The following is a 16,561-nucleotide window of genomic DNA, read 5'->3' on the forward strand; positions in this document are numbered from 1 at the left end:
AAAATGTGCAAAAAGTTGTAAAATTGGTGAAAAACTTGATACTAAGATGTTCTAAATTCTAAGTTCTAAGCTATGAGGTTGCTAAGGTGTTCTGAGTGGTTGCCAAGTCATTATTCTTACTTAATTAGTTCTGTGTCAGTAGGCTAACACAACTGCAGTTTTAGATCATTGAAGCATAGCCTACTACATCATCAGTTCCCCTCTCTGAGATTAACCTCGTAGCTAAGCTACAGATAAAAGTATGCAACAAACAGAAAATACATCCTCACAACCAGTTTGTAAAATAGTTGGATTAACTAATCAAAGCTGAGAGCGAAAGAAATTAGCTATTAATAAGCCATTTCATGCTACATGCTAATTTTGTTAGCTTAAGGTGTCTCTCTATGTCCTCCTGGTACATCAAATATGACACAAGTAGCACAGTTTACTGTGATTCTTTGACTTTTGAGGGTGACTAACTCGTTGCTTTCGGAAGCCAATGCCATGGCTACAGGTCTGAGCAGTTAAACGGCAGCAAATCCAATAATGAGATAAAGGCAGGATAAGCTCTGAACCTGTGAAGGGCCTATGCAACTGATCAAGGGCAGGCTATTGCCTTGCAAACACAAACCACAGGTGTTTTCAGGCAAACCATAAACTGATCTCAGGTAAGCATATCTCTTATCAGCAGCCCCGGGCCAGTGTCACCACCGTGTCCTCAAATGTGATTGGTGGAAATGTAGAAGAGAGAGCTAATCCTCTAACAGGATACTGGTGGAGAGAGTGAAGCGAGGGGTCCCGCGAGTTTGTTTTGGGAGTTAAAATGAGAACTGAAGGGCGTAGCTTGTTTGCTCTGGTTGTTATTACTAATTGTGGTCACTGAAGTAAATTATGAGCAAGTTTAAGATAACCATAGATAGAGGAAAATATGGAATATCTGAGCTTATTGTGGTGATTAAGCATTTGCCTCATTTGACAGGTATGATGTCAAGTAAAAAACAAAATGGTTGCAGCCTCAACCACTATGAGTCAGTCAGCCTCTGCTGGTAGATGTTGTAACTACACCCCATCTTTTCATGATTGATGGTGTCATGGACAATTCGATCCAACCATTAAGTCCACCTAATACCCTTGAAAGTAATACCTGATCAAACAGAAATGTATAATACGTATAAAATTGTAAAATTAAACATTTACAAAGGGTATAGGCTACACTAGCAGGACTGACTAGCGATGTTGTACACCAGTTCACTGAAAGTGTAGCTGGTGTAGCTGTTTTGTAATGTTTGATCAAACAATCATGTATAAAGTATAAAAATGTCTAATTGAACATTTGCAAAAGGTATAGGCTAAGATAGCAGACTAATTGGCAAACGGTATGCTAAGCTAGTTCACTGAAAGGGTAGCTGTTTGTAACGCCCGATCAAACAATAAAGTAATACGTATAAAAATGTATAATTGAACATTTGCAAAGGATATAAGCTAAGCTAGCAGACAAATTGGCTTGCAGTATGCTAAGCTAGTCTTATTTATTAAGCCTAAGCTAGTACACTTGAAAGGTAGCTAGGATAGCGTTTTTTAACACTTGATGAGACAAAATAGAATACAAATAAAAATATATAACTGAACATTTGCGAAGGGTACAGGCTAAGTTAATTGGTTCGGTTAAGGGGTTGCTTTGATAGCCTTTTTATGTCCGATCAAACAAAAATGCATAATACATATAAAAATGTTTAATTGAACATTTTGCAAAGGGTAACTGTTAAGCTAGCAGGCTAATTAGCTATCAGAATGCTAAACTGACATCCTGACTAGTTAGCTTGCAGAATTTAAAGCTGCTGTCCACGATTTTTGGCCCTCTAGCGGTTAATAAACAGAACTGCACGCGTCTTGCGGAAGAACATTATAGCCGGAGCTACTTTTCTCCGTGTTTGTCTATAGCGAGTCACGCAGTTACTGTGATACTTTGCGGCGAGTCCTACCAGTCTGATCTGAAATAGTCCGAATATAAACACTTATTATAAGTTTACCATAATGATTCAGGATAAGACAAAAACACGGTTTGGAAAATGGATTCATGTTGTATATTCTCATTAATGAGAAATGTTTGATTACACAATCTATAGTTTTGGTATATTATATATAAATGTAAGACTTTATGGTCAAAATAACAGTTTAGATGACATTGTGATGGAATTTTTTAATTAAATCATAACTAACATTTACTTTTCCTTGCAGGAATAACATTTAGATGCTTGAAACCTAAATGTCCTCAAACCTTGCATGGGCCTAAATTAGTGTGTGTATGAATCATGTCCAAAAATAAGAAAAGTGGAAATGATACTTAGGGACAGCAGACAACTATCTAAATATAATAACCCCATGATATTAAGTAACCAATGAAATAATAAACATGATTTGGTCAGATTTTACTTTACCTAGTAACATGAGGGTTTGACATATGAAGAACCAATCATATTGTAGAATGCTTTGCCATGCTCCTATCCTATATAAACTGTTAATACCAGGTGATAGTGCCCCAAAAGAGGCTGAGATGTTGGCCGACTCGAACAGGTATTGAAGTACGCTTAGTAGAGTATAAATTTATAGATTCATTGGTGTCTGGGACACCCTGTTTAACCTAAATCAGCTGCCTAGGGAAAATCTGCCACAACATACATCAATCTAAATCGTAAGATTTTAAAGGATTAGTTCACTTTCAAATAAACTTTTCCTGATAATTTACTCACCCCCATGTCATCCAAGATGTTCATGTCTTTCTTTCTTCAGTCGAAAAGAAATTAAGGTTTTTGATGAAAACATTCCAGGATTATTCTCCTTATAGTGGACTTCAATGGGCACCAAATGGTTGAAGGTCAAAATTACAGTTTCAGTGCAGCTTCAAAGGGCTTTAAACGATACCAGACGAGGAATAAGGGTCTCATCTAGCAAACATACCAGTCATTTTCAGAAAAAAAAAATGCAAATGTATATGCTTTATAAACACAAATGATCACCTTCCAAGTGGTTGGGAGGCTTTTTCTAAAGTACATTTGGCACCTTCAACACAATAGTAGGAAAATAACATTTACACAACACTACCATTGTGTAACTAATATGCTTAGAATAAAAGAATGCTCACTATACAGTTTAAAAGTGTTATTGTACTCAAACCAAAACAAAGGAAGTACATAATCAGTAGAGGAAGTTAAAAACTTAAAGGCGTACTTACAGCTGTATACTCCATTTTATTGTGAGCAAGCTACATACCAGATAATATCTGTGAACAAAAGCAATACATGCCCTGCATGATTTACTCAACTGTTAATATAAAACAATGCAAATCAAAAATAAATCAAAACAATCAAATTAATAGTCAAGGGAGAGTTTTTCATTTGGCACTACAAAAAGCACAAAGACATTCATACTGACATGAAATACAAAAATGACACAGGTTTAAAACACTTGCGCTTTTCGGTCAGTAAAAAAAAAAAAAAAAAAAAAAAAAAAAAAAGACATTTCCAACACAGTGGTGATGGTCTGCACTATTAAGGCACAGATTCAGTCATGAAAGGCACTGATGGACACAATCAGAGGCCAGAACTGCCTCTCAAAAAAAATAAAAATAAAAATAAAAATTCACAACTGGGAGAATGGAAGTGTGGCAGGGAAAACAAAGGAAAGTCCCACAGGAAGACAAACTTTGAGGGGGGAAAAAAATAATGTAGGTCACGATGACAGTACAGCCACGCCTCGAATCCATTCCCCCCTCCTCCTCGTCTTTGGCACGCTCAGTGGAACTCAGGCAGAGGAAATGCTGGCAGGCTACAAGCCCCCATCCCCCTCTTTTTTCTCTCCATAAAGTCCAAAATCAGCAACATCTGTGTAATGCAAGCCAGGCTCCACAGGGAAGAGACTATAAACCCTGCTAAATGTGCGTGAGACAATTTATTAAGCCTGACTTTTCTTTTAACCCTGCACTTTCTGCAAGACCTCGTCGCAGAGTTTGCGGTTTCCTCCATTATTAAGACCGGTTAGCAGAGGATGTGAAAGAAATGTGCTGATCTGAGCTTGTTTTCATACATCCAAATATTCCCACAGTGTACAACCGAACAGTTCGGGCTCAACAGGAAAACAGAAACCTTGCAGACGGACGACTCACTTGCAACATCACACGCAACCGTAAAATGACCACAAAACAATCAAAATACTATCAAAAGTGCAAATTCTAGAACAGGGTTTTTGATCGGATGAGCACCATTGAACAAATCGAACGACAAAGTGTGTGTCTCTTAGAAAATGTATGTGCAGAAATACTTGGCTATTGGGTGGTGAAAGTGTGTGGACTTTGTCAGACCCACTGTTGCAGGGACCTTTTGCAGTGAACTAATACTTTGGGCGTCTCTTTCCTCTGGAGTGTGGTGATAATGATGTAGATCACTCCCAGAATGCACAGCACCAGAATCAGAGGCACAGTCACCAAGATGAGGGTCATGATGTGCTCATCAGTTTCGTTCACTCTTAGAATAACATCTACTTCCTTTTCCTCGTCATCACTCCTGTCCTCTGTATCATCTTCATCACCATTTTTGTAGTCGTCAGGGTCTTGATTGTTGTTGGTCGTCTCTGGCGATCGGTGGTCGGGATTTACATCCGTTTCCACCTCAAAGTGCACCCGGCAGCCCATGAAATCATTTAAAATTGATCTCGGGTATCCAGCGTCAACCTTCATTCGCTTGTTATCAAACCTCCAGTATCTGGTGTCTTTGTAGAAGTAAGTGTATGCTGTATGGAAAAAGAGTTAAAATGTGAATTAGTGTACAGTAAATGAATACACTAGTGACTAGTATGACATAAATTCCATGTCATCACCGCCAAATGCTTGATCAAAGGAGATTCTAGCCAATCGTAGGCAGGCTCCGAATTTCACAGCTATAAAAAGATGTGCCAAAGACGATCATGAACAATGGCGTGAAATTAGAAGTGAGAGCAGAACATTTCCAAGTCAAAGGTCTTATTGCGCCCCAGTTTTTCAGCAATGAGGTCACATTTTCCCTCTCTGCTTTGGATTAATGGACTTGTCTCTCTTTTTCTTGCATTCAGCTGTGACATTTTCTCGGGCAGCCTGACTCACCTCCATCATCGCTGAGGAAGGCCCCTTTTGGGGAGCCAGGAATGGGACCCCACACGCTCACTGGTTTAGGGTAATCTTTATCCATGGAACGGGATTCTTCACTAAACCGCCAATATCTTCAAGAGAAAGCAATAATGGGAAAAATGTGAGCAACTCATTTTGAATTCTCTCTCTATGCTAATGCATAAAGCGTTAGTTCACCAAAGAATTATTATACTGAGTCGACGTTCTGACATAGAACCTGGAAGTGCTGGACGTAAACAGTGTAGAAGTAAGATATTGTTGAATAAAGTCGTTATTTTGTTTTGTTTTTTTTGCACAAAAAGTATTCTCGTCGCTTCATAACATTAATGTTGAACCACTGTAATCACGTGGACTATTTTAACGATGATTTTACAACTTGAATGACAGTAATTACGTTGTTTCTGTGGGAGATAAAAACCTCTCGGATTTCATCAAAAATATCTGATTTGTGTTTCGAAGATGAACGAAGATCTTACGGGTTTAGAATGACATGAGGGTGAGTAATTAATGACAGAAATTTCATTTTGGGTGAACTAACCCTTTAAACGGCTTTAAAACCCATGCAAATAATTAACTTTCATGATGAAACAAGAACTGCAATCGTGGCCGCGATAGAGATAATAATCAAAACCAAACAAATGTTTTGTTAGTTTTTGGCACGGGTTGCACAGGCTCTGCCCTTTGTAAATGGCCATTTACAACATGGTATAATAAATTATCTGTGGGTTATTTTGATCTGAAACTTCACAGACACATCCTGGGGACACCCGAGACATAAAAAGGGGCATAATTGAATTTATCTTGGCATAGTTAAACAACAAGAGTTCAGTACATGGAAATGACATACAGTGAGTCTCAAACTCCATTGTTTCCTCCTTCTTATGTAAATCTCATTTGTTTAAAAGACCTCCGAAGAACAGGCAAATCTCAATATAACACCGACTGTTACGTACAGTCGGGATCATTAATATGTATGACCCCAATATTTGCATATGCCAGCCCATGATCGACAAGGACATTACACAAGGGCAGCCAGTATTAACGTCTGGATCTGTGCACAGCTGAATCATCAGACTAGGTAAGCAAGCAAGAACAATAGCGAAAAATGGCAGATGGAGCAATAATAACTGACATGATCCATGATTACATGATATTTTTAGTGATATTTGTAAATTGTCTTTCTAAATGTTTCGTTAACATGTTGCTAATGTACTGTTAAATGTGGTTAAAGTTACCATCGTTTCTTACTGTATTCATGGAGACAAGAGCCGTCGCTATTTTCATTTTTAAACACTTGCAGTCTGTATAATTCATAACTTCATTCTTTGTAAATCTTTCCAACAGTGTAGCATTAGCCGTTAGCCACGGAGCACTATCAAACTCATTCAGAATCAAATGTAAACATCCAAATAAATACAATACTCACATAATCTGACGCATGCATGCAGTATGCATGACGAACACTTTGTAAAGATCCATTTTGAGGGTTATATTAGCTGTGTAAACTTTGTTTATGCACTGTTTAAGGCAATTAAAGGGGCCGCAACCTGAATCGGCACATTTCTAATTATGCCCCAAAATAGGCAGTTAAAAAAAATGTATTAAAAAAAATCTATGGGGTATTTTAAGCTGAAACTTCACAGACACATTCAGGGGACACCTTAGACTTATATTACATCTTGTAAAAAAACGTTCGATGGCACCTTTAAAATAACATTAAAACCGAGCATGTATTTCTAACAGGCAAAATTCTGCTTCTGGTATAAAAGAGGAAAATGGTAGCATCGTAAAAGATCAACTACATGACATCCAATCAAATTACAGCATCTTTTGTGGTCAAAACTGACTGCATCCAAAAGCAGCGTGCACATATATGCCACTTTAGCAAATCGTGCTACATTACTGCCATTCTCCACAAGGTACATTTGTAAAAGTGGGGATTTAGCACCTACTAGCATGAAGACCAAGTATAGACACAGACTGTGCATAGAGATCGATTTAAGACTCAAACTACAAAGCTTCAAAATTCACTATTCAATGTCATTACAAAGCTCGGAAGAGCCAGGATATTATTTAATATAACTCCGACAGTGTTTGACTGAAAGAAAACGGTCATATAAACGTATCAGGGGCAGTCGTGGCCTTATGGTTAGAGAGTCAGACTTGTAACCCGAAGGTCGTGGGTTTGATTCTCCTAACCCCCCAATCACTCCCCGGGTGCTGCAGCAAATGGCTGCCCACTGCTCCAGGTGTGTGTCCACGGTTTGCAGTGTGTGTGTGTTCACCTCTCACTGCTCATAATGTTTGTAGACCAACTTGGATGGGTTACATGCAGAGGACAAATTATAGGTTACCATACTTGGCCGTAACGTCACTTTAACTGTCATATACAGCCTAGCTAAAAATTATGCACAATTTGCAACTACGCAACTATGCAATATGCTTACAAAAACAGATTTTTAATAATTTGAATAAAGGGTGAAGATGTCAATTTTCCTAGTTATTTGGTTTGAGCAGGCAAGTTGTCAACTTGTTTTCATTCTTTATTATACAAGTTCCAGATCAAACTGCTGTCTAAAACACATTTAAATGAAATATTATGTTGTTCTACTGGTTCTGTTGACAACTCCCAACCTCTTGACACATCTGGCCTTTTCCACAAGGGCCCCAGCATGTTTACCTGTCTCCTCTGAAGAAGTACGTATAGCCAGATGGCTCCCACCACACTGCTGTGTCCACTCTGTCAGGCATGCCTTGACCATAACGAAACAAGTCCTGAGGGTATCCAGGTTCCACGTCTGCTTCTCTGAAAAGCCAGTATTTACTTCCTGCGGGAGTGATACAAAACACAAAGAGGGGGATAGACAAAACGCCACATTAGAGGGAAAGGGAGGGGTTGCATGGCTGAGAGATGATATCACAGAGCTCTCTATTCAACTAGTGAGATTGCACAAAAGATGTTTTGTGTTGCATGAAATCAAAGTTCCCTTCAAACAAATGCACAAATGAAACCTGAAGTCTCACAATCTGCATAAAATACAAGACAATAACTGTGGCTCCTTGCACTACACATTCCCTACTGCAACTTCTCCAGGTTTCTTCTCTCAGAATGAAAACAGAGCAGTCAGCATCTGAAGTTGAAGCTGACGCAATGCAGACCAAGTCCTGCGATGCTGCCAGACTTTCCTTCTCTTCTCTTGGAGTGTTTTACAAGTGACATAATTTGACTTCAAGATGCTGTTACAGCAGGAACAGATGTTTAAAGGAGACGAGGACTGATATCTAGGAAATAATGATTTTGGTGTTGTCATTTTTAAAGATGTCAGTCTATCATTCTCATTCAAACAAGATGCTCTGCTTTTTGGATCATAATAGCAACAGCTTAACTGCAAAAAATAAAATCTTAATTAGCATTTTAGTCTTGTTTTCCATTTAAAAAATCTGTAAACCTCCTAAAAAATACATACTTGAGAAGCAAAACGGCGTAAGATAGTAGGACTTATTTTAATGTTATGTTATTATTTTAAAATTAATAATAAAAAACATTTTTTTTAAGCATAAACCTCACTAAAATTAAGTTATTAAATATTTAATTCATGACTCAGACCTTTAAAGAATACAAATTTCCCATCATGCCGTTCATATGCAGCATCTATGTCCTCTGGAAGCCCCATCCAGAAGAAAGAGATCGGCATTGGGTAATTATCCAAAACCCGGTTCCTCCTAACCCTCCAGAACCAACGACCCTGTCAAAGAAAAACAACATTCACTGAATCAAAACACTCAACAGAAAGATGTGTGGAGATTTATGCTTTGTTGGAAAAGTCTAACCATCTTCTTGGAGACACCTGATCCAAATTATCATCAAAACAAAACAAAAGACATTGCTAGTGATTTACAATAATTTTATGCAGGTGTCTAGAGTGGTTTTTAGCACATTGTTATGCAGTTGCTAAGATGTTTCAGAGTGAGTTTTTAGGTCACTTTAAGACTGAATCCACGGACTGAATATACTGACACGCATTTGGTTTCTTTCTCAACCGTTCACGCATGACATAACCAAGAGAATACTTGCTGAGACAGGTGTTTTTACATAATTTTCTGTGTATATGTCCGTTCAAGCATAAGTAAACGCAAAAGATGAATTAATTTGGTGTCCGAGCGCAATCTGAATTCGTGCGCACGATTTTCAAATCCAGATTTTCACCTCTTTTTTGAGTTTAAAGTTGTTTAAATGTGTAAACTGGCGAGACAAAACACATCCAAATGATAAACTTTCACTCTATAATGGTTAAACTTAGCAGTTAATCCACGAATCACATGCGTGCCGAACCATGGGGGCTGGTCCATACGGATCACGGATCAACTGCGACCTGTTGAACCCCTAATAATTACAAATATCATCATGATTGCTATATTACCAGAGATGGAGAAAAATCCTACTCCAGTAAGTAAAACTGTCCCTGTCCCCAAAAATGTTAGTACTCAAAAGCGCATCATTAATTTTTACCACGCATGCGCACTAGTTATGTTCTAGGGCTGGGCGATATATCGCATGAGATTGTCACGCGCATTTCGTCAGTAAAGCCGGTTCCCTGATTACCGCTAAATCGCCATCACCTGCTTTCAAATGGAGCGGCATTTAATAGACAGAGCCGTAGATCAATGACAAGCTACGCAATATCGCGTTCATATCGCAGATGAATCGCCTTCGATAATGAACGCGATATTGCGTAGCTTATCAGTGAACTACGGTTCTGTCTATTAAATGCCGCTCCATTTGAAAGCAGGTGATGGCGATTTCGCGGTAATCAGGGAACCGGCTTTACTGACGAAATGTGCGTGACAATCGCATGCGATATATCGCCCAGCCCTATTATGTTCACCCCTGACTATAACCGCATTTACTGAAGATCACTCTTTCTAACCTTGAACACAAACATCTCCCCTCTCAGCATGGTGACCGTGTCAAAGTTCCCCTCGCAGATGTCAGGTGCATCCTGATCGGAGCGTGCTGTGGGATGGGGTCTATGGGACCTCTTGGTGGGGTTGACCGGAGGCACCCAGGGCTTGGTGGGCTGCAGCGAGGGTCTGGTAGTTTTCGGTTGGGCCACTGTAGTGGTGGGCTCCGGCTCGGCAGTGGTTGTAAACAGGGTTGTGGTGGGAGCTGCTTGAGTGATGACAATCTCTGGAGGGCCTGTACATAGCAAACCATAATGCATTTTCACACTTAGCTAATCATCCTCTTTTCCACACACACTGACACAAAACGCGTCACACTTTTCCATCCAGCACCAGAAGGCCCATGAGGCTCATTTAGTCTGCAGTGGAAGGCTTTCAAATGGAGAAAACAGACTCAAACAAAGACACATACACTGAGAAATTCACTGGAGCAGACCTCAATGCAACTGGACTAAAGTTTCAAACTCATAAAACAGCAGAATGTGGATAACAACTGCATCATAAATGTGGCAAAGCTTAAAGAAATCGTCAGATATTAACTGATCTGCATTGTGAGAACTCACAGTTGCATCAGATACACATTTTTGGCTGCAAAAGAGTCATCTGGACTTTTGCATAAAGGGGTGTTCAAACTGACAGCGATTAAATCGAATCAACAACTCTCACTGAAAATTAATGTGGCGTTCCACGTGTATCGCTCTGGGTTGCTTAGCTGTGTAAGTGGTGGGGATTTTTCAGTGGTTCTTTCTGCAGGTTTCACTATTACACTACACAAATGAAACGGAATCTTCACTCAAATGATTCATTCAGAAACACTGAACAAAACAAGTGACTTTTTTCATGAGTGAATCATTGAATCATTCAGTTAACCAATTCATTAAAAAACATTGATACATTCAGGAAAAACAAAATGACTACCTTTATGAGTGAATCACTGCATAACTCAGTCAACCGATTATTTAAAAAACATTGATTCATTCAGGTACTAAACTGTGTTTGAGTAAATGACTGAAGCATTCACTTATTTAGGAACAACGCACCACTAATGTGTGTTTCTCACAGACACACAACGGTTTTGTTGTTGCTTTGTTTGGAACTATATTTCTTGGCAGAACAAAAAGAGACAAAAGTAACTATCAATATTGTGTCTCAAATGTAAGTTACTCAATATTAACCTCTTGTTTATTGAACTGTAGCGTAAAAGCAGTATCACACACACAAATGAATGTGAATTCATATCATGGATCTAAAATAACTAACTATAATGGATAGTAAGATAAATTAACTGAAGGAAGAATATTAGACTAGCTTACCATAGATCTGGTGAATGCCATTTATATCATCTTCAGCCAATGAGAAGCTTTCTGTGTCCATCCATTGGTAGAAAGGCGCCATGATGGCGGAAGGGTCATTGGAGTGCTCCAACCCAAGTGCGTGACCCAACTCATGAACCGCGACCAGAAACAAGTCGACACCTACAACCACAAACAAAAACAGCGTACCAAATGACTACACCATAAACTAAGAAAAACAAAGGGTTAAATCTGTTTATGAACATTTTAAGACATTTAAATGCTGCTAATGAAACCCCCTTTAGGACCTACTCGCCCCGCTCTATGCGGGTCTCGAACCCGGGTCTCTGGCATGGGAAACGGGTGAGCTAACGAGGACGCTAAAGACATATACTGCGTCCCAATTCGCATACTATCCATCCTAAATAGTATTCGAAAATAGAATTAGTGTGTCCCAAATTGTAGTATGTTGAAATGAGTATTCCAAAGATACCCGGATGGTCTACTTTTTCCGGTTAGAATCCGAAGTGCAGATCTTAACGGCTAATATTGCCCACAACCCGTTGCGCTGTGGACGAGGATTCGATTAGAACAACAAACACGAGTAAAAAGTGTTAAAAAACTACAAACACAACAGATGTGCGAGACCGACGGTTAAGCAGAGCAGTTAAAGTTGCCGTAGAACGTCTTTTTACAAGATGTAATATAAGTCTAAGGTGTCCCCTGAATGTGTCTGTGAAGTTTCAGCTCAAAATACCCCATAGATTTTTTTTCATTAATTTTTTTAACTGCCTATTTTGGGGCATCATTAAATATGAGCCGATTTAGGCTGCGGCCCCTTTAAATGCTCACGCTCCCCACCCACGGAGCTCACGCTTGCCTTTAACAGCATAAAGTTCATACAGCTAATATAACCCTCAAAATGTTCTTTACAAAGTGTTCGTCATGCAGCATGTCTAATCGCATAAGTATGGTATTTATTTGGATGTTTACATTTGATTCTGAATGAGTTTGATAGTGCTCCGTGGCTAAAGCTAACATTACACACTATTGGAGAGATTTATAAAGAATGAAGTTGTTTATGAGTTATACAGACTGCAAGTGTTTAATAATGAAAATAACAACATGGCTTTGGTCTCAGTGAATACAGTAAGAGACGATGGTAACTTTAACCACATTTAACAGTACATTAGCAACATGCTAACGAAACATTTAGAAAGGTAATTTACAAATATCAGTAAAAACATCATGATATCATGGATCATGTCAGTTATTATTACCTAGTCTGTTGATTCAGCTGTGCACATCCAGATGTCCTGCCCTTGTCTAATGCTTGAACATGGGCTGGCATATGCAAATATTGGGGGCGTACATATTAATGATCCCGAATGTTACATAACAGTCAGTGTTATGTTGAGATTCGCCTGTTCTTCGGAGGTCTTTTAAACAAATGAGATTTATATAAGAAGGAGGAAACAATGGAGTTTGAGACTCACTGTATGTCATTTCCATGTACTGAACTCTTGTTATTCAACTATGCCGAGGTAAATTCAATTTTTAATTCTAGGGCACCTTTAAGATAAAGTGGTTTCAGTGATTAATAACCAGAATCTAATCTGACGAAAAAAATATTTATTAAATGTTATCCACATTATATTTCATCTGCAACAGCATCATGAACCTGTATAACTATGCGTTTGGTCATTAATATTTACAATGCATCATTATGCATACATGAGGAGAGTTCTCCGTATGAAAGACTCATGACTGGCAGATCAAAGTGTGACTACATTTCTCTCCGAAATGGTAGGAAATTAAATTTAATTGAATGGGGAGGATAACTGTAACAAGATGATTGACAGGGCAGTTTAAACAGTTACAGGGTGCATATAACTAAACGACAGAGCATGCGTTAAAAACGCATTTATGACAAAGTAGCACGTCCCAAAGCTTGCACACTCTTCTGCTACATAATCAAATGTATGGGCGAATTGGGACACAGCAACAGTCTCTAGTGCGCCTCTTGAGGCAAGGGGAGTGAGGTTTATCTGCACAGCTCTTACTAGCTGGCCTCCATTATACTCACTACCATCTGGCTCACAGAACCAATGTAACCCCTCAAGTCCTACTCATCCCGCTCTGCGCGGGCCTCGAACCCGGGTCTCCGCTGCGGGAGGCGGACACACTAACAAAGAGGCTCTTACTAGCTAGCCTCAGTTACACTAACATCTAAAAGTTCTGTGAGAAAGTAAATGCTAACCTAATATACAGTGAAAAAGTGAATTTACATTGAAGTAGGAAAATGACTGCAGAAAATTGTTCACACCTGAGCCCTCCCGTTGGTTCAAGGTCCATGGCTCGTCTACGTCGAAATGTGTGTCTCCTCCCATTCCGGGACCTGGGAAAAAAGCATGTGCCAGAGACCCTCCTTCCCCATCGAAGAGAGACATATCACCATGATACCCAGCGGCAAACAGTAGTAATATGTCTGGCCCCTCACTGCCATTCTTTATCTCGTGATAAGGGACCTCCTCGAACTGCAGAGGCGTTACTTTCTCCCAAACCTTAAACGCTTTGCGAATTGCTTCATAGGTCAGCTCCTGGCCAACTTTGGGTGAGTGGTTCTGAATACTTGAGCAGGAAATAAAGATGTTTTTTTCTGGTCATCATCAACTTGATCAATGTTGAATTTGTTTTTGTATTGATGTTTCATTCACCTGTAAGTCAGCTTGTCCTGCTCCCACTTGTGGCCAGTAAGCGCGAACCGCTTACGCCGAGCACCTTGCTCTGTTGACTCCTCAAAACGATCAGGCACTCCACAGCGAGGTCTTTTCATGGCTCTGGAATAAATATTTATTCATATACGTGAATAAAAGTCTAAATTCAATCTGTTCATCATATAAAGCAATTGTGTGTCTTCTGAAATTTGGACTAAACCACTCGATTCATATGGATTAATTTTACGATCTCTCTTTATGAAAGTGTCAAAGTGGTAGTTGCATAGCGGTATATGGAGGGACAGAAATCACTCAGATTTCATCAAAAAGATCTTCATTTGTGTTACAAATATGAACGAAAGTCTTACGGGTTTGGAACAACTTGAGGGTGAGTAATTAATGACAGGATTTTCATTTGTGGGTGAACTATCCCTTTAAGTAATAAGTGTTATGGATAATCTACATGACCTGGTAACACTGTAGGACAGTAACTTATTAACACTCATTTTTCTCAGTTAACTCCACACAATTAAAATAGACTGAACTCTTATTGTTGTTCCACGGACAGTTGAATAAGAGGAAATCATACTTCAGAGTAGCCAAGTCCATGTGTCCGGTCACCTCCAGGCCATAGAAGCGCTGCATATCCTTGATGGCACTAGAAAGGATCTGGGCTGACTGCATGGTGGACATCTGTCTGCTAGCCTGGGACAGGTAGCCATACGCCCTCAGCCATGACTTTAAAGAACAACAGGACACAGAAAATATTGGAGAGTGGGCAATGTGTTGAAACAACTACTACCAAGTAGTGTGGTGACGATGGGATTTCACAAGAGAAAGGAAAAATAAACGTACAGGTCAGGAAGACATTAATAGACAAGATGCTTTCTTATTACACAACTACCCATAAGAATCCAAAGGGAAATGTTATGGAGGTCCTTAAACTAGATAAACACTGTCTAAACGCAAACAATATTTTAAGAAATGCACCAATGCATGTTTGGTTAAGCACGGAATATTAATAATCTGAATATGTTCACAGTTAAGACTCCTGCCACATGGTCAGGCTTTGAGTGAGGACAGATGTAAACATCCTTAGGCACATTTTTACACACCATATGATAGATTTGGAGATGTTCACCAGGGGTTGTACTACAGAAACATCTCAATTCTTGACTGTGAAATTACCATGGTTAGTGAACAGACAGGATATGATGGGAAAAAAAAAAACACTTTAAAATGTGCTTTATTTTAAATAATAATAAAAGCTTACAAATTAAAGTTCTAATTGTAAAGAGAGGCAAACTGACCATTTTACTTGATGCAATAATAGATTGATCAATACTATAACACAATATACATGTTTAATAACTAGGCTACTATTGTTATTTATGTGTTACATTTTATTTAAAGTTGTTCTTATCTATATGATAAATATATTTTCATTTTTTCTTTTGGGATGGCTAATTGTAAATTATCTGTATTTCTCACTTCACTATTAAAAAAAGTTGAGTAAATATAATCTAAACAAGACAATAAATAGAAGTTCACCTGTGAATGGTACTATTTATCAGTAAATCTGATATTAAAGAAAAAAATTGAATTGAAAAGTGGAAATCTCTTACTGTAATTTTTTTTTTTTTTTTTTAATGTGAAACGTTTCCCCTCTAAACTGAATTTAAAGCTAATTTTTCCAATCCTGAGAGACCAAAACAAAATGCAGCCAAACAAAAATTTCACAACACCGCATGTAAAAATACAAACGCCACACAGTTTGTTTCGTGTATTTCACTTAAAACAAGTCAGTCTACAAACCTCAGCGTTGAAAGAGTCATCTTCTGCAGCTGTTTCAGCAATGTTGACAAACAGCAGGACGAAAATCATACAAATGGGTCTCAGCGACCGACGCGACCTATTCCTGCGGGTTGACATCTCTCCACTCCCGGGACAGCAATGAAAAATGAACGCACAACCTTTTCCCCCACTGGAACCGCTTAAATGGAAACCTGAGAGAGACCTTCACCACCAAAACACGGTCATCATTCTTCTCGGACTACAAACCCACCAACTTAGTGCGCGTTTCTCTTCTCCCGTCAAGTTTTTCCTCGTGCAAACAATTCGTAAAGGTCTCCAGTGGCGCGCGCACGCTTGTAAACTACGTTACAACATTAGCACGAGCAGCAGCTACCCATTAAATATTGAACAAAAGGCTACTTGTTGATATTTGCATTGCATTGTCTGTGTTGATGTAAGTGCCGCCTGGATAAACCCATCCAGAATAGACGAGGACCAGGTGGCGCGTCCTCGAACTGATCCTCAATTTTTTGTAGGACACCAAATATGAGCATGAAAGCTCATCAGGATCTCGTGCTGATCTGCAGCATGCACGCAGCCGCACCCGATTCCCTGCCCACTTTCTCTGTTTACCTTTGTGACCTTATGCACGCCATTCT

The 16,561-nt window shown here is 39.1% G+C and overlaps 1 protein-coding gene across 2 annotated transcripts; it reads right to left on the reverse strand.

Annotated features, from left to right (window-relative positions):
• Positions 1 to 3,207: 3,207 nt before the first annotated feature.
• mmp15a (matrix metallopeptidase 15a) lies at positions 3,208 to 16,480 on the reverse strand. 2 transcript variants are annotated; one of them, XM_048157732.1, is made up of 10 exons: positions 15,924 to 16,480; positions 14,698 to 14,846; positions 14,109 to 14,231; positions 13,718 to 14,022; positions 11,413 to 11,574; positions 10,066 to 10,334; positions 8,745 to 8,883; positions 7,818 to 7,965; positions 5,114 to 5,229; positions 3,208 to 4,764 (listed from the first exon to the last, which is right to left on the reverse strand). In XM_048157732.1, exons 1-10 carry the CDS (start codon positions 16,038 to 16,040, stop codon positions 4,331 to 4,333), a joined length of 1,962 nt encoding a protein of 653 aa, XP_048013689.1. In that variant the 5' UTR covers positions 16,041 to 16,480; the 3' UTR covers positions 3,208 to 4,330. The 2 variants fall into 2 exon arrangements, with proteins under 2 accessions (XP_048013689.1, XP_048013688.1); XM_048157731.1 differs by having other exon boundaries at positions 14,698 to 14,903.
• Between the last annotated feature and the right edge of the window lie 81 nt (positions 16,481 to 16,561).

The sequence above is a fragment of the Megalobrama amblycephala genome, linkage group LG15 (genome assembly GCF_018812025.1).
Source record: "Megalobrama amblycephala isolate DHTTF-2021 linkage group LG15, ASM1881202v1, whole genome shotgun sequence".
Classification (NCBI taxonomy): Eukaryota; Metazoa; Chordata; class Actinopteri; order Cypriniformes; family Xenocyprididae; genus Megalobrama; species Megalobrama amblycephala.